The sequence below is a fragment of the Hippoglossus stenolepis genome, chromosome 5 (assembly GCF_022539355.2).
Source record: "Hippoglossus stenolepis isolate QCI-W04-F060 chromosome 5, HSTE1.2, whole genome shotgun sequence".
Lineage (NCBI taxonomy): Eukaryota > Metazoa > Chordata > Actinopteri > Pleuronectiformes > Pleuronectidae > Hippoglossus > Hippoglossus stenolepis.
Genome location: NC_061487.1, coordinates 22,766,995 through 22,792,681, shown reverse-complemented (window position 1 = coordinate 22,792,681; position 25,687 = coordinate 22,766,995). Strand labels below are relative to the sequence as shown.

At 45.3% G+C, this 25,687-nt stretch overlaps 2 protein-coding genes across 6 annotated transcripts in view; both read left to right on the top strand.

Moving 5' to 3' along the window:
* tspan9a (tetraspanin 9a) overlaps positions 1 to 23,341 on the top strand; it is a 167,477-nt gene extending 144,136 nt beyond the window's left edge. For all 3 annotated transcript variants that reach the window (XM_035156995.2, XM_035156994.2, XM_035156993.2), the window contains 6 exons: positions 877 to 1,068; positions 4,161 to 4,235; positions 12,261 to 12,362; positions 12,640 to 12,771; positions 14,203 to 14,286; positions 17,525 to 23,341. In XM_035156995.2, the coding sequence (XP_035012886.1) occupies positions 877 to 1,068; positions 4,161 to 4,235; positions 12,261 to 12,362; positions 12,640 to 12,771; positions 14,203 to 14,286; positions 17,525 to 17,596 (657 nt within the window). In that variant the 3' untranslated portion in view covers positions 17,597 to 23,341. The remainder of the gene's footprint in view (positions 1 to 876; positions 1,069 to 4,160; positions 4,236 to 12,260; positions 12,363 to 12,639; positions 12,772 to 14,202; positions 14,287 to 17,524) is intronic.
* A 1,646-nt stretch (positions 23,342 to 24,987) lies between these two features.
* Positions 24,988 to 25,687, top strand: part of tspan33b (tetraspanin 33b) — a 16,025-nt gene continuing 15,325 nt past the window's right edge. For 2 of the 3 annotated variants that reach the window (XM_035156854.2, XM_035156852.2), the window contains exon 1: positions 24,989 to 25,205. In XM_035156854.2, the coding sequence (XP_035012745.1) occupies positions 25,110 to 25,205 (96 nt within the window). In that variant the 5' untranslated portion in view covers positions 24,989 to 25,109. Of the gene's footprint in view, positions 25,206 to 25,687 lie in introns of all 3 variants that reach the window. The other variant, XM_035156855.2, reaches the window with a different exon arrangement.

The following is a 25,687-nucleotide window of genomic DNA, read 5'->3' as shown; positions in this document are numbered from 1 at the left end:
CGTGATGATTTACCACCGTGCCTTTCCATATTTTACCTCATTTGGAGCTTTTTTTTTTAAGGGCAAGATTGCCGTTGGTATTTCATTCTATTAGGTGCAGCCAAAAATGTCACCAATTTGCTCCAAGCCTATATTTCACCAAGCGGTGGGCATGCGGTATGGCTCTTATCTCTGATAGATGGACCAACACATCAGCGAGCGGGACACTCTCCTCCACCAATCACAGCCGTAAACACTTTATTGCGTTATAGTGGGTCCCGTTGCAGAACGCCACACACAACACACACACACACACACACACACACACACACACACACACACACACATCAGTGGGGACCTGGCGCGGCGACAGGGAGGAGGACTGAGGGAATTGCTCCCTCTAGGCCAAGTTCAAGTCAACTGCAGGTGTTTTTGGAAACTTTTCATTGGAGGGAGACGGCAGTAATTACATCTGTTTGTTCTGGGTTTAACGTAATCAGCTCAAAACGTGGGGGAAAAAACCAGCGCGGCCCAACTCCAATTTTTTTGCTCTAATCTCTCGCAGAGCTGTTATTGGCTTATCATAGTTGTAATTGGTGTAAACCCGCTTGTATTTTTCAGCTGTGTTTGGTGATGGATGATTGCGTGGATAATTCCCCAGGCAGCCAGAAGGAAATTGAGCCTGTTGCACTTTGGGATTTGAGTTATTTTGGAGCTAACCTTACTCTGTGGATTAATGCCATGTTCAGAAGGTCTGTCATTACGAGCCAACTCTGCCTGAAGGGAAGCAGAAAATGATCTTGGCTGTCAATAATCGTTGATGCTGATGTTAAAAAGATGGCAACCTGTCTGCTGTGTGTTTTCTCACCTTGTCTGTCTTTTTTCTCCACCTTGCAGTTATGCGGCTGCGGGCTGCTCGGCGTGGGCATCTGGCTCTCTGTGTCTCAGGGCAGCTTCGCCACCTTCTCACCCTCCTTCCCCTCGCTGTCGGCCGCCAACATGGTCATCGCCATCGGCGCCATCGTCATGGTAACGGGCTTCCTCGGTTGCCTGGGTGCCATCAAGGAGAACAAGTGCCTGCTTCTGAGCGTGAGTTAAATCTGCATACCTACGCATTCTGAATAAGACACACACAGACAACTGTCAATGCGTCAGTGCACACACCGCGACTCCTCTCTCAAACTTTCTCTCCTCTTTTCTTTTTTCTCACATGCCCAGACTTCACTCATGCAAATATTGGCAGAGCTGCCTGGTGGAGACAGCTCCTCACATATATATATCTATACACCTCCACACGCCGGTCACAGGCCAGTGAAAACACAGCGGCGTATTTGTACTCGTCTTCCCCGCCGGAACCACGGCGGAGGTAGACGACTGACAGAAGGATTTCAGTCTGCATTATATCAAACCTCAGGGGCTGGCAGAGGAAAATTAAAGCTGAGCGGATTCTCCTCTCTCTCCCTCTCTCTCTCTCTCTCTCTCTCTCTCTCACTCTCTCTCTCTCTCTGCGAGTCAACACTAAGGCGTTCATATCATTTCCCTAGCTTCAGTCACAGCCCAGTGACGGAGCTGTCAGTCAGGAGGCCCTTTGTGTCACCGTGGTTGAATTACTGTATGTACACAGCACACTAAAGACACTCCATGTTTCCCTGCTCAATAATTGAGACTGTTCCATAATTCACTACAAAGGCCTCTCTGTCTTGACATTGCACTGACTGCCCAAAGTTGCACAAGTGTCTTATCTTAAGCACAAGTTAATTACAGAAGTTCACACAGCGGAATGAGTTTTTTTTTTTTTGCGTGAATCCGCTGCATAAAAAAAAGGAGAAAAAAAAAAAAAATACATCTTTCATGTACAGAAACTTTAAATGAGATGTGGAGTTGGGGCTCTGGGTACTTAACATCACAAACAGCTCAATCCCTTGAAGCTCTTGCATCAGTCAAAAGCTCCAGCAAATACTCAGTGTTCGGCTCGGCTTCTTTCACCTGCCTAACTACTGTGAAGCAGAGAGAGGAAGAGAGGGGGGGGGGGGCTGAGAAAGACGACTAGAATAAATAAAAGAGATAAAGACTTAATGGAAAATCTTGAAGTTGTGATGTTTCTCATTAACTCTCTTGCCGCATCTTTGTGTGGTCGCATTTCATGTTTGGACACAGTCATTCTGATAAGTGCGGAGGTGTCTGCTCGTCGTTCTTGCCTTAATCTGTCTGTCAGAACCCTCCCGCGAGTGGTGGTTAAGGGGGTGCAGGACCTGGAAAGATCAGAGTGGGTTTAGATCTCCCGGAGCGAGCAGATCTGAGCGTTTACCTTGACACATCATCTCTGAAGTTACTCTGCGGACAACTCTCTCTGGATTAGTAATATTCGACACCTATAGACATCCGCAGCGACGAGTTTTCCGTCTCTTTCCGCTGCCAAACATTGTTTACGGAGACAATTTCTTTTTTTTTTAAGTTCGTAGAGAAAACACAGAAGTATCCGACTGAAAAAGAAACCTTAAAGGTGTGAAGAGAACATACGCCCACAAAGCGAACATGTGGAGGCAGTGAAGCGCCACCGATCGAGAAGAACAGACGCTGCGTCGTTCTCTTCAGCACCAGGAAAATGTGACAAACTGACTGTGAAGGCACAACGGTGATACACTAAACTGGCAACCCAGTTCCTCACCCAATAACAAACTGTGGTAACTATTTCATTTGGGCCTTGACACACTCAGAAAACGCAGACCCCCTCCCCGCCAAATGAGTTTGGAATTAATGCGGTTCCTCTAAAATCTAGGTTTGCACCATCCCATGCTGTGCAGAAGAGCTGGGTAAATATTGAGCGGAAGGGGGGAGTCAAGCAGGGAGAGGAGACCAGCTGATGAGATGCAAGGCTGTGTTGGAAATTAATCTGAGGGAGTATTAAACCCTCTCCCCCCCATCTCACACGTCCACAAACACTCCAGCATTTCTTTTTTTACTCCCTCTGTCACATCCACCTCCTATTTCATCTCTCTCTCTCTCTCTCTCTCTCTCTCTCTCTCTCTCTCTCTCACCCTTTCCTGAAAACTTTTAAAGTGTCTGTTACTGAATTGTATTATTGGGAAATCAGGGGTTGATGTGTTTTCTGCTGCCAAACTTACAAACCTTAAGGGAATAACTCAACATTTTAGGAAGTACACTTCTTTTCTTTGCTGCTGAGAGTGGGATCGATATTTGAGATCGATGTTTACCGTACAGACCTTCATTTACAGTAAATAGGAAGCTACAGTTCAGCATCTGATTAGCTTAGCTTAGCATAAAGACTAGAAGGAGGTTGCCTCTGTCCAACACGGTGTCCAAAATCACTTACTAATCACTGTATAGTCCACTACATAATGAGTTCACCAGTTTGGAGAAAACCTTACATATTAAAGTGGGGGTTAGTGAATGAGTGAGTGATTTCGGATACAGCTCTATATACTGTATATAAAGATGGACGACATGACAGCTCATCAAAACTGAAGCCAAATCTCCTTAATAGCCCCTTAGTGGCGCTGGGTCATAAACCCTGCCCTCCCTCCACAACTAAAAAAGGTCAAAGGCACATCTTTTTTTTTTTTTCACGCAAAGAGGGCTTCTTTCATTTTAAATGTATTCTTATCACACCGGTGTATGGTCCTGTGTATCACCGGGACCTTGACACCACGGTCACTCCTGCTCCGACTCTGGCTTCAAACGATAATATCACAAGATTTAGGCGCCCGTATATTTTGGCTTCATTCCTGGATAGTTGGAAGAAGTGTAGACATCTTACAGTCTATGATCTACACAGCAAATATGAAGCTAAAGCCAGCAGCTGCTTAGCCTAGCTTAGCATAAAGACTAGAAACAGGGGGGGAACCACTAGCATGCCCCTGGCGCTTGTACCTCTCAAGCATTTAGAGGTTAAATGTATTTTTGCAGGCAGCTGTAAAAAGAAGGTATCGCACGTTCACATAATGCATCGTAGTAAAAGTGACATGTAAGTAATCTACACTCGTGTAATGATTGTTGCTGACACCCTGTAGCACCCGGGGACACAAACAACTACAACAGAGACCCAGTCGCTCAGATTTATATTCAACATGTTTTAATCGGCCTGACATGCTGGATTAACTCCACTGCCAGGGCCACTGTTAAAACAAGCCTCTCTCTCTCCCTCTCTCTCTCTCTGACAGTTCTTCATTGTCCTGCTGATAATTCTCCTGGCAGAGCTGATATTGCTCATCCTGTTCTTTGTGTACTCAGATAAGGTAAGTTCATTTCGTTTTTCTTTCACGTCATGTCTGATTGTCGAAGCCCTCGACTCGTGTCGTTCCCGTTAACTTTTGTCCGTGCAGCTCACCCTGAGTGTGTGCACACAGCGTCAAGACCGAGAGGCAATAATTGCTCTCAGCCTTGGAAAGTCAAAGCTTGTCACACACACGCTCGCACAACTGCACAAAGCAATAAAAAGGTGTTAGCTCGATAAACATATGTTCCAGGGGGGTCAGAGTTGAGTCTTTTTATATTTAGCTACCTCCCCGGTGGGAGGTTGACTTTGAATTCTACCCTTCACCCTGGAGTCAAAGGTTAGGCCCCCAAAAGCAGCCCAATCTCCACCAGTTGGCTGCCTGTAATTGGTCCCAAGCTCATTTCCCATGACCCCTGAGCGCACTCGAGTCAGGTGCACGTCTGCGGCTGCAACAGATGACGATATATGGAGATCTGGGGATTACTGACTGGCAAGTTCTTCTCCGCACTCAATCAAGTTCCATCGCAAATGTTTCATCCTGAAGATGACAAATGTTTTGGCCGGGACAAGTAATGAAGTCTTCTATCTGTTTTCAAGGACACGGCGCTGATAGATCAGTCTATTTATACATTCAGAGTCGCCATGTCGCCCCGGCCTTTGGGACGGCGGCTAATTCTCCCTCGTGGTTCTGAGGTTATTGCTCAGTAACTTAGTCAGATAAAGGAATTCATTTAGCAGCCGATCCACTCTCAGATTCGGATCAGGTCCCGCAGGCACCACCAGCCAGGAGTAAATATGTCTGTTGCCTTATCTCCCAAATATTACCAGCTTAACTTTGAAGAAAATAAAAAAATATATCTAATGCTGCTTCCTCCAGTGGAATTTAAAGAGGGAGCATCTTGACTTTCCAGCAACTCCTTCTCATCACCTGTGAAAATGTGAAAGATTTCGATTTTCGGACTGCGAGGATTTCAAATAACTTTAAATTAGTTTGGTGGGCAGACTGACTTTTTCTTCCCAGTTCTCGTGAATGGCCACAGTATGTCATGTTTGCCTCATCTCACTAAATCCCTGTGTGTTTATCCTGGCTCAGACCTAATGGGATATGGAGCCACGATAATGCAGATCACCACCGAATATATTTCCCTTTATTGGCTCTCAAATGTCATTGGAAGGAAAAGGCTATTGCAGCAAATTACAAGTAATTAGAGGTGGTATTTTTAGACTGAGGCGAAGAATTGAGGAGGTTGTTAGGCGCTGTTACTCAGACAGCATTATATGTTAAAAAAAACATCAGGATTAGATGAAGGACAGCCAGTGTCCATCGCACGAGGCCTTTCGGATATCGCTTTCTGTTTTCCTTTCCTCCCTCTCTCCTCTTGCGTCTTTCCAGTGAGATCTCGTATGCTGTGTGAGGCTCGGCTCGGCTCGGCTCATCCTCTGTTACAGCCCGTGATCAGAGGAATCGCTAATTCCCTTCCCCTATTTGATCTCCTAATCACAAGGCATTTATTAACAAGTCTGGAAGACGTACAGTAGTTGGCGGCTTTTTAAAATGTGTATCAACACAGGCCTGCAAAACAGATACTTTAGTCTCTCAAATAGATCATCTTTAAGTCATGAGTGACGCCTTTGCCAACTGGGATGAGACGTCGGGAAGGAGTTATATTATATTATATTATGTAGGCGTATAATATATTGCAGGAACTCATTTTTCCACAGCTTTCGTTTAGTCACCTGATGTGTGGGTATCCCCTCCTTGCCTCCGCAGCCCGGCGGTGTTAAGAGCGCTGATTAAATACCAGGTAGAGGCCGTGGTATAACAAAAGCTGGCCCCTGCATTTAGCAACCAGCTGACTGCAGCAGATGGCTGCCCCGCAAACCAGATTACAGCCATTCGTCTTTAACGCCGTGACCTCATTGTGCCGGCGTCGACATCGGCACGCCGAGCCGAGCGCCGCTGAAAAGTTTATTAGCCCGGAATGTGAAAGCAGAACCTGGAGGGGAGAGGAGGGGCCAGAGCAATGTGCACGGGGGTCAGGTGGATACAGGTGATAGAAAAAGGCAGGTGAGATATCGTGGTCGGGGACAAAACGTGTTAGTGAGGGAAGGTGTTAAAAGAGGGACAAGAACATAAAAATAGTGTAACGAGTGCAGCAAAAGGTGGCGAATGTGATAAGTGTCACTGGTAGGTGTCAGCAGGGGAAAGGCCGTGATGACGTGACGACACTTAAGCTGCTTTCAGACATGCACAGAGTCAAAGTCACATGCTCCAGACATTTTCGGTAACTTTTCCTGCCCACTTTAAAATATATGTAAAACTCACTTCAAGCGAATGACGACAATGGCGTGTCTTACATGAGACATATAGAGAGATGCCAAATACTAAAAGACGAAGATGTCATTGAGATTCAAGAAACTACATCGGTATCAATGTGTTGTAAACAAAAAACGCTGCAGTCATCTTGCCTGAATGTTCCAGAAATGTTCCTGCAGTTTTGGACAATCACCTGTTTGGCAGACTGCGGACATTTTCCCGTCTGAAAACAGCTGTAGTCACGTAACACACCAGCAAAGTGAGGATGGAAGGCGAAATCATATTTATGTTGTGTTGTATGGGTAGTTGCTGTAGGTTTAATCCCCAGTCATGCTTTATCTACCAAGACCAATTACAGCGCAGTGGTGGGGGGTCTCTCCATCGCTCTGTTGAAGTTCCCTGGCCTCAGGCTACCCAGAGCAGGCTGGTGCAGAGCAACGCAGGGAATTAAGTATCTTGTTTAATGATGTGCTTTTGGGGACCTCTGGCTCTGATGCTGTTCCTCTCCACATCATTTATTGCTCTTTCAGGGCAGCTAGCAAACAGGGTTGTCCAGAGCTGTGCAATGAGGGCGACAGCAGAACAGTGTCAGCTTCCGTCCTCTGGGCCATAAGACACAAAGGGATTAGATGATTAGATGATTAAAGCCCTGACAGCGTACGACCAAATGATTATTGTGTCGGAGAAGATGAGGCAACAAAGCACTTCTGAAAGAGAGCGAATGCAACATGCGATGTTAAAAAATGGTAGATTCAGCGTTGACCTGACATTTTTTCTTTAAAGACTGTGCAGCCGGACTGTTTTGTGATGAGGGAACAGTCTCCCGGCTGAGAGGAGATAAGCCTCTGTGATCTGACAACACGGAAAAGACAACTTGCTTTGTTTCATTCAAAAGAAACAGTGAATTACATAATATTTCAGTCTGGATAGTACAACTGTTTAAAACATCATAGGACGATGTCCCTGAGCAGGAAATAAAACGCACAACTCATGTTTCCAGTCTTCCACATCCGCTCAGAGGCTCAGTGGAAAAATAATAATTGTGCTGCTGTTTAAGTTCCACAAAATGCAAATGATATACACTGGATTCATGCCACTTCAACAACAGTAGAATCATTTTCCTTCAGACCCTGAAGTCGCTGCTGTTGTTGTGCCTGTAGCCTGTAGCCTTTCTCTGGAACTGGATCCGACCTGGTCCATGTGGACGGAGTGTCGGGAAAGTAAAAATGATATCTCCTTGGAACAAAATCTTCAGGTTTTTGTCGTACAGCATTTTGATGTTTTAGCACAAGCTGTGGAACTGTAGCAAACTGTGACATTGAACATTCAACATCTTAAAAAGCATATAAAAGAGAATAAATCACCAAAAGCATAATATGTCCCCCTTTAAGAGGTGATTATTGATATGTCAGTGTTCACAGCTTTTCTCCATCGACCCCAAACATAGACTGTAAATAAAGATGGACAATCGTCCCCTTTTTTATAGCATCAAATAACTAATAAAAACCCAAATGAACACTTGGATATTCATCAGTGTGGTAAGATCTACCTGAAATGACAAAAAAACATCTTTGAGAACATTTTATTTGACGTGTATTATTTGAATTTGGCCCATGTCCCATCCACTTATATGGAGGAGGCGTGATTCATGACCTGTGCTACAGCCAGCCTCCAGGTGGTGCTCAAGACTTCACTTTTGGGGAGCAAAGATCCCAAGTGACCAATTGAATAAACTAACAACAGATGGAAGTTGGGACGTTTTTGTAAAAGTTAGAGAAACGTTAACGTCTTTCCACTTGTGTATAACCGGCTCCACTTGATGTTCACAGATGTGTCAGAAAGCTAAAAACTGTTGTCAGTTATCTTTAACACCGTGTATCTACCATTTGTGTTATATAACAGATGGGTTGTGTTTACTTTTGCTGAACCACCTGCATAATCTGTGTTTTTTTCTCTTAATGAAATTGGACTACAGAGACCGTGATTCGTTTGGAATTAAACACCGACATTGTTTGAAGATTGTAATTGCTCAAAGTGATAAACAGCAGTTGGGTTAAAAGTGAATAAAACTCAACACGCAATGCACTAATTGCTCATCTATACGCCCGTCAGGCCACCTACTGTGGTAGGCAATGCTTTCCCGTGGTAAGTTAGCATCTCTCTTCATCAAACAGACGACTGAGACACCGGTCGTCCTAAAACTACTGCGGTAAAAAATTTAAGTCGGGACACGAGCTCCTGTGGGAGAATTCGTCATTTGTGTGGCACAGATGTGACCTTTGCTGCCGGAAGAAGAAATCAGGGTTTGTGCTACATATTGCACATGAAAACACAGACTTAGAATAAGATCTTTCAGATTTCTTTGAAAAGTGAAGCTCGGCTGTGGTTATGTGCCCGTGGGATGAGTAGGCAGAGTGGTTTCCTGTCTGCACGGTGACAGGTCCCAGTGTAGCCGATCACCAGATCTGGGGCCTGATTCTGACAGCGTACGTCGGGAGTGCTTGCACTGGAATTACTGTTATTAGTATCACATCACTCTGATCTCAGCACAGCACAGAGAGTATAGCAATATTCCCCAGTTTATTTCCTCTGCCGGCACAGAAACGTGCTCGGGAAAAAAACTTCGGTAAAGTTGAAGAATTATCTCGTACGAGAATAAAACGAGTGAAAATAGCTGTGATACCTTATCATTTGGTAATTTCAGCGCTGACTGGATGTGTTGAATTACGGTGTCTCGAGTGTGACAGGTGTTAATCAGACAATCCGCCGTGCGCCCTCTGTTTCCTGCTGTCGTGCTCACTGAGAATACAAACGCTTTGGAGTTTGGAGAGAAAGCCGAGTCCTCCCTCCTCCCTGTCAACACGCTATCTGCACTTCTCCGTTTTCTTTATTTCTCTGGGACTGTGGCGACTCGCGTTCTTCCAGCTGGCACAGCTCAACCCTTTTTAGATGTTTCTGTGATGAATGTGCTGTCTCGTATTGCTGAGTGCAGACTTCGTCGGGCCCAGTGGAAAGTGCCGGCTTATTTATGTAATGGCAGTCATGAGCTGTGCCTCAGGGCTTTTGTCAACGTGAAGAATTGCATTTGAAGCCCAGTGGCGACAGAAGACAACTTAAAGCTAGGGTTGGTAATCTTAGAAACGATTCATCCCAAAACTTCCCATTGGCCCCTCGGTCGAAGCCACGCCCCCAAAACGCACACTGGATGTGTGTGCAGCGGAACTTCTTGCTTTACATTTCGGCACCCATGTTATCAGGCTAGAGCAGCAACACTTCTGTACGCATACAGTTCCCAGCGAATAGCCAGTGAAAATGATCTTTCACCACAGTTTCAATGTCTATATCTGTCGAATAATGTCACAAACATAAATATTTGAAACCATTCCTGTATCTGTATCAAAGTAAAAGTACTTTAGCATTTTCGTTGACTGAATCCATTTATTTCTTTTCCTGGCATTTGGTTAAGTACATAGCCTGACTTGTATTTGAGGAAATACAGTAGTTGCACATGCACCTAGTGTGGCCCAGGCGTGATGATTGTTAGAAGCCGTCTTTCTGTGACTGGCTCGCTAACTTCTGGCGGTCGTCTCTGCTTCAGCCGTGTTTTTCACGGGCAGTTTCCACGCAGGCAGGTCGATTAGTGACTGACAGGTAAGCCAGCAGATCATTTCATTCGTCTCAGCGAAATGATTGGTCGTGTTTATTATTACAGTCCTGCAAGAGCAACAGACACCGGCTTTTTATTTATTGATGGCTATCAGGACGTGGAGACGAGGAACCATCAAACGAATAAGATCAATATTGTTCCAGAAACATCCTACCACTCCTACCTTTATCAGGAAGTAGGTGTTATTAAAGCGTGGTGTCAGTAAACAATTTCCAGGAGCAGAATCGTGAGTTTCAGTCAAGACGCTCGTTTTCCATCTCAGTAGGAAATAGGCTAATGCAACAAAGGATGTGTTTGTATCTGCTCCTTCTTCGCAGGCACAGAAAATGGGTCAGAGTGTTGCGAGATCAAATCCCTGTTTGTTCTGAAGTCATTTGTCTGCCTCTCGTTAGCAGTAAATCTGGATCATTAAGTTTCATTTCAGGCTGTTACAAAGACTTCCACACATGAAACGGACGACGTGCGTGCACTTATTGGCGAGTCAGAGGATGATTTTTATTGTAGCCGTGGTGTTGGTGGTGGGAGGGCGGCTGCTCTCTAGTGACTGTGTTGGAGTCATTACTGACTCCTCCAGCGCGAGGAGTCAGTAATGAGCGAGCAGCTCCACATAAAGATGGAGAGGAAGGAGATCGAGGATAAAAAACAAAGTACGAGGCAGAGATTGATGATGCTGCTCTTCATCTCATTTCCCTGCACAAGGACAGATATGGCGGCGCCCGGAGCCCGCGGTGCAGCGGCGCACAGAGACGCTCCTCTGCATCAGCAAAGTAACATAGCGGGAGAAAAGGAAGAAACTACACTAATCTTATTTTCAAAGGTTTTAGAGGACGTTTCAAATGGGCGCTGCATGATTAATAAAGCACTTTATTTCCAAGGAAACATTAATTACTCGGTAAAAAAAAAAGATCAGTTTGACTTTTATGTGTGATTCTGCAAATAGTTTTCCTGTGCCTTGCAGTGCAGAAAACGCTCCCCCCCCCCACCACCGATAAATTGCATTTAATTTAAAGCTTAATTTAATTTTCTCTACTGTCAAAGGAAGGTCTGTCTCTCATATACAGTGCAGCGTACATAAGTAATTACTCAAGTAAACCTGAAATTCTAATGAGTAAATGTTCAATTTACTCAGTCGAGCGTTGTTGACCAGGCGTTCTCTGTTGTTTTTTTAACTGAGGGATTCACTGTGCAGCTTCTAAAGAACATTGTTCTGCTCTCGTCCCCCCTGAGAAAAGAAAGCAGAGAGGAGCTGAAGCACCTTGTTGTGTCAGACAGTGACAGACATGATGCTGCTTCTCTTCTTTTGTGTGTGCGTGCAGATTCTTTTTTTTATTTTTTTATTCCAGGGCACAGTCTGAGCCCTTAAGCTCAAACTATAAAAACGTTTGTGCTCTATTTGTTGTGTGTGATATCGGCTGTGGTGCTGCGCAGACACGGTTCTTGTCGGTACGTGTCATTTTTCCCAGCAATAATTAGCCGGCATCTAACGCGTCCCTCAATCTACTCTGGCATTTTGCAAATCCCCGCAGGCGACGGCAGGAGAACTGAAGCTCCTGATTTTGTATCTCAACACATCCAAAGAGATATCAATCTCCATCAGACGGGGCACAGCGCTGAGCACATTGTTGGGGTTCAGTCAGGAGGAAAGTGATTTGTTAGCTCTGCTGAAGGGCATGTTGTAGCTCTGCGTGTGCGTGTGCGCGTGCGCGTGCGTGTGTGTGTGTGTGTGTGTGTGGGGCAAAGCGACATGACACACGACACGTGTCAGATCTGCATTCATCACACAAAAGTCCCGAGTCAGTGTAGCAGAGGTAATGTATTTTTAGATGACAAAGTGAAAAAGGTTTCCTGTAAGAATACTGAAGAGCACTTTCCCCCTCCGTGCCGCAGACACAGTCATCATCATATACAAATCTGTGTGAAAAGACATCGGTGCTTTGGGAAGATCAAAGTAGTGTTAATGTGCCCGTAAGCTTCAGCTGCCGTCTCAGATATAAAGACTGTGAGCACAGCTCTAACCCAAGGTCTCTAACCGAGGCTGCTGTTGTCTTTCTCCTCGTCAGGTGAGTGAGAATGCAAAGCAGGACCTGAAGGACGGCCTGGCTCTCTACAACTCAGACAACAACATAGGCCTGCGGAACGCCTGGAACATCATCCAGGCAGAGGTACCTCCCGCTGTGCATTACACCAAATGTGACAAATATGAGGCGCATTAGCATGAGTGTGATATAACAACTCCAGGGTTCATGCATAAATGCAAAGTTTTACTGAAATATTCCTGCTAATGTGTTTCCTGGCTCGTACCTGTGGCATTAATGCAACATTAAAAGTCAAAACTGGCTGTTGAAGAACATTTTCTAACACTGTTGGAGCAAATGACTGATTATAATCATTGGTACATTAAAGCATGAACTAAACTTGTGTCTGTTTCCGCCCGTACAGTGGAAGTGCTGCGGTGTGATAGCGTACACCGACTGGCACGAGGCCCTGAAGGAGAAAGTAGTTCCTGACCGCTGCTGTCAGGAACATTACCAGAACTGTGGACAAAACTCCACCAACATGTTCTGGAACAGGGTGAGTGCACATCGACTGCGAGGTGCTACGTATGATATAACCACGGTTGGTGAATGGGCCTTTCAGGACAAAAAGCTTCCGTTTGAAGTGTTTCTGTTTTGGGAGAGTTAATTAAATGAGTACAAAGAGACAGAATGTACAACAAAGAGAGACCGAGCGACCGCAGACGCACGCCGACTCTAAAGAAACTCCGAGACCACCGCAGAGAGATGCTAAATGATCCCGGGTGAAGACGCAGGACGACTGCAGCCACGAAATGACTGCGGAGAGACTGAAAAAACTACCGCAATGACGACACGCTCGTTTAAAAAAACGTCTCCATAAAGAGAAATGAAACGACCACCAGCACAGAGAGTGAAACGACCACAAACGACCAGGCTGCGTCGCTTGTAGACATTTTACGTCTTGCTCCCATGTGGGATGTGTGGTTTCCTCCCTCAATGTGCCCAGGGTCACATTATGCATCCGCAGATATGACGCTATTGGGATCATTATCCAAATCCATATGCTCCTCTTGTTTCATGTCATGTTTAAAGTTGTGTTTTAAAGTTCTTTACACCAACGCGACTGATATCAGTGCAGGAATCACAGGGGAAATCCAAAATTATAACTCTTATACATCTTTAATCGCGGGTCCATCTGCTGGGTAGCAGCTTTCACAAGCCTCTGTGGGTGGTTAGAGTAGCTCTCAAAGTTCTACGCTTCCTGCTGAATTCTGATCACGCTGGATCTTTTTCCATTATGCATGAAACAACAGTTCTTTTTCAAAAAAACCTTGCAGTACAATATTCACCAATCTCCCCCAATTACAAGTCTAATCTGCTGTTGGTCTGGCGTGCGCTTTGTTAGCAGGTCCAAAGTAGAGGATTAAAAGCTGTAATATAATTGCCAAAATGAGAATAGGCAGACATTGAGCTGGCCCACTGGGAGAAGCGCAGCACTAAAAGCGTGCGTGTGTGTGTGTGTGTGTGTGTAATCCTGCCCAGAGGAGACGGCCACACACTGTACAGCAGAGTTAAGACGTACAAGCACCCACACCAAAGACGAGGCGCCACTCGGCAGCTGAAACCACCATTAAGTCCGTCACCCCTGCGTCCTGCCAGCGGGTGACCTCCCAACGAACCCGCTGTAGGTGGGAATACATTTAAGATAGAGTGCACACGCGTCCATATGGCCCATAAGTCTGCATATAAAAGTCACCGCTCGTGGGTAATTCACTCGGTTTAATACCTCACCTGGTCGTTCATTCATCCGAGTGTAAATCTCATGTGTCCTGGGAAAGCGCGAAGTGGATGGTTGGGTTTTTCCAGGTGACCAACCAGGCTCGGAGCAGCTGTGTGGCACGATTCTTCTGTACCGTGCTGAAAATGCACCTTTTCTTCTTAGCAGCATCGTTACAAGCTTGTTTTTTTTCGCTTTCTTTCATTTCAGGGCTGCTTCGAGAAAGTGGAGGAATGGCTGGATGAAAACAAGCACCTGCTGGGAACTATAGGCATGGTCATCTTGGTGCTGCAGGTGAGAGGCGCAGTGATAAATTGTTCTTTCTTTCTCCATTTCTCTGAGCCTCTCTCCCATTTGTATTCCCTTCTTCTGGGCTGCATTTGTGAGTGTCTGTGTGTCTGGCAGAAAAATAAGAACAGATAAAAAAAAATGTGCATCAAGTGGCCTCGGTGCCACCGTCGTCTGCTGAGAAACTTATGAGGCCTGTGCTCCGGTGGGCGTTCAGGGAACCTACACATCTGGAAATATTTAAGTCACTGTCTTCTGAGCCCTGATCCTGTCTGGGAGAATCAAAGCCACCTGGCTTTGTTCCAAGCAGGCTGCAGTCATGTATAAGGCGCCATTAGCAGATCGAGAGCAGAGATAGTGAATATAAAGGTGGGATGGAGTCACAGATTAGAGGCTCTGTTGAGACCGGTGATAGATATTCCTCTGGTTGTACCGTTTCTCTTTTGGTCCTAAACTCTACGTGTATCCCTCTGTTAGTCGGTGTCTCGCTTTCACGTTCTTTACAGTCTTTTTTCTTCCTCAGTCTTCAGAGCGAACAAAGTGTTTTCATTTTATTTTATTATTTTCCTTAGGTTTGCACAAATCTTTTTCCTCTGAACTGTTTTTGCAGTCTGAGTTTATTTGCTCGAACACTGTGCCTGTGAACGAAATCTATAGACGATGGCTTGCAACATGGCCGCCTACTGCGTGTGCATATGTGCAAATTATTAATCGTGTTTGTGTGAACTCGCTCGAGGTGAAACAAGTTCAGCTTGTGCGGGCATCCTTTTTATGCGGTAACCGCGGTGGGTGGGCAGCAGTGGTCAACAAGGGCCCGGCGGTCCAGATTTTGAAATAGCCAGCCTGGGAATTTATGTATGGGAACGGTTGCTTGTACAGAATGTGCCACCCCTGGAGTGGCAGCCTGCCCTGAATACCCTTCCTCTTGCCCAACAGAAGTTAGAGCCTCCCTCACCCACACCCTGATAGATGCATGGATGGACTGTCTTTGCTTTGCTCTGCGCTGCCTTGAGAAAATCTTTTCACCGGCTCGACTTTGCACTTTCGCTTTGTCTAAATTCCTCTTCATGTTCAGTCTAAACACACCTGAAGAGTTCTGCTCCGTCCTTGGGTTAGCTTCTCTAACAATAACTGTCCACGAATCTCTATTTAGTCTTAACATTTGCGACCACACTTCACATTCCAGCGCTCAAATCTCCGTCCTCCAGCTTCTACGCAGTGCATAAAAATTAAGAGCAACATCTGCTGTCGAGTATAACTTCCACCCCTGCGCTGTCCTTTAAACCCTGAAGGTATTATTCTTACATTCCAGTCACTTCATAATATTTCTCACCCCCACTACTTACTTTTTTGCTTTTCATGCTTTTAACATCCCTCCTTGCCCCCCTGCCCTCCCGTGCTTCTCTGCGACAAGCATGACCTCAGTTTGCTAATCGGTGAATCCATGGTTCATTCAGAGCGAAGTGGCCTCCCCATGAAATCTCTCAAGTTTTATAAGATCCTGCACATTTCTTATGTCCTGAGGGGGAAGATGGTGCTTGTTAACGTTCCCAGCAACGCTCAGGGAAAGTCATCAGTGTACTTTGGATTAATATGTATTCATGACAAGATCACACATTCCTCTTTCGTGCTCACATGTGTTTATTCTATCTGTCTGATCTCACACACACACACTCACACACACACACACACACACAACCGTGTACTTCTATTTTTGTGAGGACGCTCATTGGCATAATGCGTTTCTCAGGTTCTTAACTGTAATCTCAAACCTAGACTTAACCCTCAACTTAATCTAATCTGAACCCTCACCTAACCCTAAATTTTCACCCTAACCCTAATGTAAACTTAATTCTAAGCCTAACCTAAACATAACCCTAACCTAACCTAGCCCTTACGTTCACCCTAGCCCTAAAAGTATGTCTTAACCCTAAGAACAGTGAGGAGGGGCCAAAATGCCCTCACTCAGTAAGGTCTTTACTCAAAATGGTCGTCACAAAGATTTAAGTACAAGTACACACACATGCACATGGTATCCACATGCTGAAGACTCATGTTTCTTATTTATGTTTGGAGACCTAGTGCAGAATTAAACACTGCCGCACCGCTTTAATTTTAATTATCTTTATCTCCCATGCAAATACACCCACACACCCACCCACACAACACACAACACACCCACCCACACTCAGCTGATTCAGGTGAGGGGGTAGCAGCCTGGAGGAGCAGACCTCGAGCTGTCAGATTAGCAGACTCAAAGCGGTGGTGAGGGACAGGGTGGCGAGGAGCATCATGAAAAGCAGATGCCCCACATCTCCGCAATGTTGCATAATATCCAGCGGCACGGATGAACTGGCTTATGAATGATTTACGTCTGCAGCTTATATGACAGACATCGGTAAAAGCCTATATGTATAACTTCAGAAATCCCAGCAGTGTTTTTAAAGTCCTGGGCGGTGGGGGGGGACGGATGATTGAGCTCTGAGGAGTCCTGCAGGAGAAGCTGTCATGCTTCACACTGAGTGAAGGAGACAGTCAGAACTTTCTGTGCAGCTCAGACGAGCTACAGGTGAATAATTGGGCCTGGTTTTGAAGGCAAGTTTCTTATTACTTTTAGCTGAATGTTTACCATTTCGTGTTGTGATTGACGGCAGCTTAATGTGGTGTTTTCTCTGAAGTGCTGGTATGAAGTGCGTTGAGACTGAAACTAAAGGGAGAGAATGAGCAGCTTTCAGGGGCCGACCACAAACCGTGCGAATCCTCCGTGGCTTTCAGGAAGTCCACGTTGCCTTTTTCCTCTTGGATTAAGCCCCGTGCCGCGCTTTGCCGTCTCCCTGCCGTCCAAACTTTGCCAGATAATGGTTTTAGGATCAGCCTTGTGACTGTGTTTGATGTATCAGGGGTAATGGAAACTTCAAAGAGATAGCTGGCGACTTTGATTCAATGGCATCTCCCGTTTGCTTCATTGACTTAATGCTTGTGCACGCCGTACATATTTTTCCATCTCAAAGATTCCACAGCTCGCGTTTGAAGGCCATCTGAGAAAAAGACAGAGTGGAAATGTGTTTGTGCTCCGCCACAGGAATTATTGTCTGCATCAAAACACAAACTAGCCCAAGGCTTCGACATCAAAAAGATCACAAAGAGACGCGCACGCACACATGTGTGACACACAGAAACATACATCATACACACTACACATGTCAACACACATTCACTATCTCCCCTCTCCTTCCCTCCACAGCTGCTGGGCATGGCGTTCTCCATGACACTGTTCCACCACATCCACAGAACGGGGAAGAAGTACGACGCTTAGCCTTCGGGGGCGTTGACACCCAATGGAGAGGAGCACCACTGCCTGATGGGATATGACTCTGATTTAAACGCCCCCCTTCCCTCATTCACTTAATAACCTCTTTAGAGCATCCTTTGCCATCCCCCCCCCCTGTACCACTTCCCAGACCTATCTGTACAGATTCCAGCTGCGTCCCCGCTCCCCCCCTATCACCATTCATTTTGCCAAAGAGTAACACAACTGGAAGAGAAGGGACACCTACTTTTGGCAAGGAAGAGAATCCCATTGGTTGTCACTCCTCTCGAGTATTTTCTCTCTTTTCGCTCGGACTAACAATTTGCTGGAAGGAACAAAAGACTTTGAGACAATGAAGACTTGACTAATGCCCCTTTCTTCCCCGAGCAGAGCGAACATTTGAAACTGTCGATGCCCTCCACCTCTTGTGGAGTCCTCGTTTTTCGTCCCCGTCGATTGAAGTCAAGTCCTCTCTCCCCTTTTCATTTGTAAATGAGAAAAGTTCCAACATGGCATGCTAGTTTTCTACTTCACTGATTTAACTTTGTTGTCGAAATGTCAGAACGATTTCTTTTTGTTTTCCTGTAAGTGTGTCATCGATGCTCCTGTGGAATGTAAGTGTGGAACAGATCAGTGCAATGAGCGCTCAGACATGCAGTGTGCTTGTGTGTGTGTGTGTGTGTGTGTGTGTGTGTGTGTGTGTGTGTGTGTGTGTGTGTGTGTGTGTGTGTGTGTGTGTGTGTGTGTGTGTGTGTGTGTGTGCGTGTGGTGGGATTTGAAGTGACGTTGTTGCAGAGGGGCACAGATATGTCGGGATGATGTCTAATGTAATCCATGATTCATAATTTCTTTTTTTTTTTGTCATTTGGCTGTAGAGATTTGGGTAAAGAGAGCGTGATGGAGGAACACGGTGTAAGTGTGAGGATTCATTTCACGGGGCGATTCTGCAATATCCTCTGAATGATAAATTGTGACACACAAATCGAGCTCTGAAACGCACACACACAGCTGCCACACAGCAGCATTGTTCCCATTCCCCATGACAATACAAATGATATAAAATGGCTGTTTATTAGGGTTCCGCCGGGACTGTCGAGTGAAGACATCTGGGTGATGAAGTTCCCACAGACTGAATCGTCTGTGTGTGTGTGCTTTGTGGGTGTGTTTTATCACATTGTCTGAGCTGCAGAAGGGAAAGAATGGAAAAAAATCCCAACATATAAATCTAGAGAGTCGAGGGCACGAGGGGCAAATACAGAGCAGACATGTTGTGTTGCTGCTGCCATCGACTGGGTGTCAGCGGAGGCGGCTCCAGCCTTTCTCTTTTCTATATATTCTTGATATCTCATCCATTCACACTGGCCTCCTCGCTTCTGTCTCTCTCCAGCTGTCAGCTCCCATTTTAATTTTTTTCCACCATCCCAATTTTCTTCCCACGTGTCAGAAACCAACAAGGTTTTTTTTTTTTTGCTGTCGTCGTCGTCGCTCCAAACGCTTGCACAATATCTCTGCTCACATTCCTGCTCATCGCGCAGTTTCCAACTTTTAGTAATCTTCCTTTTCTTGCTGCGAACAGAGGAGGGGGGTGGTGGGAGCGTGGGCACATCAAAGCCGAGACGGATAGGTATGGCAACATGCCCTGTAGGACGCTTCTGTTTAAGTCTGTTTACCGCCAATTCACTGCAGGAGGTCTGTGCAGCAGCCTTCCTCCTTAAGACTGAAAATGCTCCGGCGTGGCGACTTGAAGGAAAATGCCCTGTGGCGCGCCGGCTCCGGGCTTCAAAAGTTCTGTGTGTGTTTGTGTGTGTGTGTGTCGTGGAGGGCGAGCTCATTGTTAAAAGGATAAATTTAGGTTTGGTCAACACTGTGTTATGATTGCTTTGAACTCTCCAAAGTGAGGAAGAAGAAGTTGACGTCCGATTAGGTGAAAAGCAAGCGGGGAGTCAGACGATCAGACAAAATGTCGCTAATAACCACGTGTGTCCACACACAGCTACATCAGACACGACAGGTCGAACTAGAAAAGGATCATTTTCAACAAAGTTTCCACTAATAATTCCACTTTGTTTTCTGTTTGTGGTTGTGCTCTCGTTCCGTTCTGATAATCAAGCCTGAACAGCCACGTTTGCCTCGTTTCCATATTCATTATGACACGGCGTTCCTTTTAGCCATTTTCTGTGCGCTCGATCAGCCGTGACGCCCCTATCTCGACGCAACAATGTCATTTTCAGTCCGCACAGATGCCGGGGCAGGTGCGGGCAGTAGTAAACATATTTCACGTCTGTCGAAGAAATATTATGTTTTCGGGGGTGGGGGGCCCTTGCGACCCGCACAGGTGTTTCCAATTACTCTGAGCGATCTGACTTCAGGTCAGGTTGACGCTCGACCCGCGGCATCGCCTCGAATCACGTGACGTTTCCTAAACTCCGGGCCGATGACAGGGATGAAGGTGTAAACTGTTGCAACTGTGCATCAATCTCCTACACGCCTGAAATGGCTGCTTCCAAAAATCCCCTCCCTCTTTCACACAAACACTTCACCCTATATAACAGCCAGGGGGGTGCAGTCAGCAGTGAGAAGTAAACTGAGATTTCAGACATCTAGAGGTGAAATGAGGTTAATTGCTTAATCTATAAATTTACTCTAAACACAGGAAACTATACAACATAAAGGGTCGGATTTTCTTAAACCTTTTCTTTATCCTTCTGATCCTTCGAAATGCCGAAACTAGAAAAACCTAGAATGGGCGCAAACCTCAGTGAAGTCCCAACACTATCCAAGAAACAAACAAATCAACGGACAGGGGTAAATGTAACATCCTCGGCAAAATCAATAAATAACCATGTTGACCTTTTAACAGCAAAGGATCATTTGTTTGCTGCTATTGAAAGCTGAGCAGAGAAATCATTGGGACCAGAAGTGGCCGCGTTCCTAAGTTGTTATCCAGGGAAAACCCGTTGAGGCGAGTGTGTTGTTGTTTTGGCTGAAACCTTGAAACTCGGACACCGTGCGTCGCTGCTTCGCGAGTTAACAAACGACTCGGCGCGGGAAGAAAATGAATCTGTTTGCCTTCGATTGTCCCCTGAGATCAGTCTTAGCTAGGTTTTTTGTTTTATTGTTTTTTTTTAATGAATTAATCAGAGAGACATTGTGGCGTGGAGCGGGGGTTTCATGCATCAGCAAGCGACACATTTGAGCCGTGACGTGCGGCGACCCTGCTGGCTGTGATTCACTGCCGGCCCCCCATATGCTTCGACTCCTCTCGTCGTGTCCAGAGGGGGGGGGAACATGACAGCTGCTGATGTACAGCACAGGCACGAGTGGTCACATCTCCCCCTTGCTCGGCTGCCTCCACAAACACTCCACACATCCCTTATTTACTCCGCTCCGCTCCGCAGACACCCGGCGCTGCACATACACAGTATCTGGCAGCACTGACCTCGAAAAATGGCGCGTGGAGGGGTTGTAGATCCTGTGCTCGGCAGAGGTTAAGGTGGTAGCAGCTCTGCGAATCACACGGTAATACATCCTCACTAGCAGGCTAGAGGTTTAGAAAGAAAACACCAGATAAATAATTTGTTGTGTTGTTTCATCTCGCGTCAGGTGGAAAAGTGTGTAAACGCAGATGTCACGCAACACAAAACGATTCGATGTCTGTCTCCGAAAACCTGACGTCACACTTCAGAGACGCAGGGCTGCAAACTCTGCAACTCCTTGTCCCCGACTGATCTGACTGTGTTGACATTCTGACATTCTTTTCATGTCGGAGAAAAATGTTCCCACGTGTTTTTTATTTTAGAAGAAGAAAGCAGGAATGAATGCCATTTTAACGCTGTTTCATTTTGTTATTTTTTGTACGTTTGCTGTCGTTTGTTTTTATATGAGATGTTTTTTCTTGTCGTAGGATGTTTAACTGGCTGTTTTCCTTTTCTCTTTTCTTTGTTTTTACTCATGACAGAGGCTCATTGTTGCACATTGTGAGAATATGACACCATTAAGCATTTGTTTCTGAGCGGATTAGTCTCTGCGATGTTCCTCTACAAGGTGCGAAAAAAAACGCCTTTCTGTCTCGACACTGCTACAGGCGGTCTCAGCAATTAAGTCAGAATTGATAGAGATGGAGAAATTTGGCATATATCAACCCGGCGAAGCCCACAAAAGACGAGCTGCACGCTTGTCACTGTGCTTCTCCACATTAAGATCCGGTTTAATTAAAGTCGGACGTGCTGCCATCGTTTCGCAGTGTGTCTTTTGAAAACTGCCAGCGAAAAAAGGCCCATTATGTATTTCTAGAGCATGTACTATTATCCGACACCACAGCACGGAGCAAACGTTTACGACGGCATATCAGTGCTGCAACGTTCAGCCCCAGATGTAAATATGCTCATTTTTTACAACTTACTCCGCCACTTCTAATCACATTTTACACCACAGTTGTATTGCCATTAACAAGCCTAACACACACATTTACAGACATAACCTCCACATGTATGTTATTCATCTTCTCACGTTTGATAGGGTTTTTTTTCTGCCTCTTGTTTTTCCCCTCTTCAACTACAGGAGCAGTGTAAAGAAAAAATGATGTACATTTGTGTTTTTTTGTCTGTAAGGTTTTACATAGTTTATTTGACTACATTTGCAATTTTGCAGTAGGACACGTGTTTCCTCATGTTTATTTTATTTTGAAAAAGGAGTACATCGTATTCCCTCTCATCCACGGAGGCACAGAGATGGTGAAGGAAGAATGCACAAGCAGTAATTTGATTTTGTCTGCTGTGAAGAATCTTGAGAGACATAGAGACAGTTTTTTTATTTTTTATTTACCACCTTCGACTTATTGTTTCTGTAATCTCCTCCTAATCCTCCCCCCCCCCGGGGTTAAACTGAATATCTGAGCAGTGGAAATGTACGCTCTAGAAATGGTGTGTTTGATGTTGTGTTTTGCCGGGTAGCTCTATCTGATACCTGCCGACCTTGTCCTGTGGAGTTTTTCTGCTACATGTGAAAAGCACTCTGAATATCTACAGTATACCGAGGGGGTGCACTACCTTCTCTCTCTTTACTCTAAATCAAACTATTTTTCAAATAAAGGAAAGAGTGTCACAAAAAGTCCCACGATACCGAACGCTCATTGCCTTTTTCGTGTTTAATGACCCCATCTTCCCGATGCTCCTTTTTTGTCATTTCAACTATAGGCAGCATTTAAACTGTGTGTGTGATGCTGATTTTTTTATTTGAAGGGGGATTAGGAGACAGGACTTGGCACGGAGAGCAAAGGGAAGCTGTGTCACCGCAGATCTCGTGTTTTCAGTAAAAGAGAGCGGCATCGCAGCCTTAAAATAGCCACTCTAAAAAAAGAAAAAAAAAAAAGAAATAACAAAACCTGAGGGACTGTTGTCCAAAAGTCGCTGAGATGAGCTAATGGGAGTCAGCCAGTTGCACACACACAGGATTTTTTTTTTGAAAGAACAAAAGGAAGATGATGAAAGTGGGAACCATCGACTCCTACTTACTCCGAGCAGATGAGAGTATTTTTGTGCGGAGCGTTATCCCCCTTTTTAACCCAACTGTAAGCACAGGCCCATATGTGACGGTGACTGGAGTTTATTGTGCCATTCCATCCTGGCTTCTTTTATTTTGTTTTACATCACTGTTCCTTCTATGCAAAAATATGACCTATTTTAGCCTTTGTATAGATTATTTTGTATGAGTGACATGTATTGAAATAAAGTGAACAGAATCAACCGTGAATACGATTCTTCTTCCTGGTTGTTTTCGCAGTATTTCACATTTTTCCCCCCACGCAGCCTCAGTCGAGCTCGTTTTAATATCGTGGATTGAGGGAAGCTACGTTTCCTTTGTCCCCTCACAACATTATTCAGATTATTAACCTGCAGACGAGGTGATTTGCAGGTTGTTTCTGCTGCTGTCTGTTCTCAATCTGTTGTGTTTCCCAGGAATAAAACGTGAGTAACATACTATTTGTTCTTTTTTAAACTACAGTTATATTCGAATATCCTGCCTGAAGAAGGCAACATTTTAGTTTTATGTTTTTTTTTCCAAATGCAATCTAAATTAAGTCTGTTCTTGTTCTTTGGGATTAAATGGAAAAGGTGTTGGATTTTGAAAAGAGTAGTTTGACCTTTTGGGGAAATTGGACGAGCAGAGCGTTTTGGGAATATGTGACATTATATTCGTTCTATAGAATCATAACGTTTCCACACTTCAATTTCCCTTGTTAGCACTTTTCTACAGTAAGATAAGTCAACAAGCTGTTGCCAGGAGCTTCAAGAACATGACGGTGCCGTGATTAACAGTCAACTAACAGCAAGAAGTTTCTCATTTTGAATCTGCGTCTGTTTTCTGCAGGTATGTCTTCCTCCCACAGTCCAAACACATGCACGTTAAGCCAAGAACCCCAAACGTGCAAGTTAAACTATAGTTATACCTTTAAATAAAACAAAGGCTAAAGCAAAATGTTGCGCGGACAGGAGGCGGACAGTGGACACTTGTTTAACATGTAATAAAAGAAGACAGATCAATCTCATTAAGTCGTCATGTACCTCTGGCAAAGCTGAGGGAGTACGTGAGGGAACCTGTGTCCTTCTGTGAGTCCACAGGAGACACTCGATGTAACGAGCGTAAAAGGAGAACGCCTGTGATTAAGTATTCACATACAGTATCCCCACTGCCAAGGACAGTTCAGACTACATTTGACTACATTTCCATGAGCTGCTGTTTGAAATCTGAAGCTTCTTCACACATTTACATTAACCTGACGCCCCTGTGATTTTCTTTGCTTCTGTCGCCCGTCTATCCTCAGATAAACCCTGTGGTCACTCTGACCGATGAGCCCTTTCCAAGTGAATTTTCACTGAGGGTTTTTACGTCTAAATCTCATTACCGGAGAGGTGGCTTGACGTGATTCGCTTCTTGATTTGTTCGAGCTCCTACACAGTGTGGAAGACGCTGTCTGGCGTCATGTAACCACATTAGATGTTCTTCCCCTCAAAGATTCCTCCGTCCGGCCTCTGTCTACAGTCATTCTGCCTTGTTCTCTGCAGGAGAGCATCTGTCTTTGAAGATGCAATTATCGGAGCAAACTAATAGCCTTTCAGAAGCAGTAAATCCTGACGTTAGAACAAGAGGGCAGTGTACAGTTAGGCCGATGATAGAGCACCCAGGAGGTTTGAGGTAACAGAGCGACAGGTCTACTGACCACCGGCAGGCTGACAATACGCCAAAGCTCGAAGGCCATTCAGCTGCAGTCAGCCAGAGATATTTTTTGTGTAATCTGACCCACAGGCCTGCATAGACACTTCTGGGTCCTACGAGCATGGCGAGGCACTGTCACATCCCCATGCCCCCCCTTATTTAGCCAGCCTCACGCTGCCTGCAAACGACCCCCTCCACACAGAACCACGTGGCGGTGGGGAATCTGTGGGGTGGGGCGGCAATCTGTGGGCTGTTTTGAAGTAAAACTAGATCTACGTACCGGACCCTAAAAAACTACAAAAAAATGGACAGGAATCTGAATTTAAACCGAGCCGAGACATTCTCCTTCATCAACCCCTGGATCAGATATTTCCTCTTCTTCTTCAGCTTCTTGTTCTGGGTGAGTAGAGAGTTGCACGACCACAGGCCGCTACTGACAAACACTGAGCTCCAAACCAAGTCTTCTTCATACTTCTGAGCATTCAAATGACCAAAAGTCAGCTTTGCTAGACAGAAAAAGTAGCTTATAAATACTGGATAAGGGAAAAGTATTTCAGAGGGTATCTGGAGCTGCATGCAGCAGGAGCGCCCGGCCTCCCCGCTGCTGCCTATTTTAAATTTACTCCAGTTATATATGGACACTGACTGCACATGCATCACTGTAGCAAATGTTGAGTGGTGCGTTCAGTCGGGTTCTGACTCACAGGAAAACAGAAAAACAGCCGGTGACTGTGCAGCCCTGCTGGGGTGTGTCTGTCGTTGTGAATGTTTCCATATATGTTCTGTCAAGTCATGTTACTGGGAAGCTGCTATTGAAAGCATTGTTTCAACAGCAGAAGATTCCCAACGTGAGGTATTTGTACTACAGGGAGTATTTCTGCT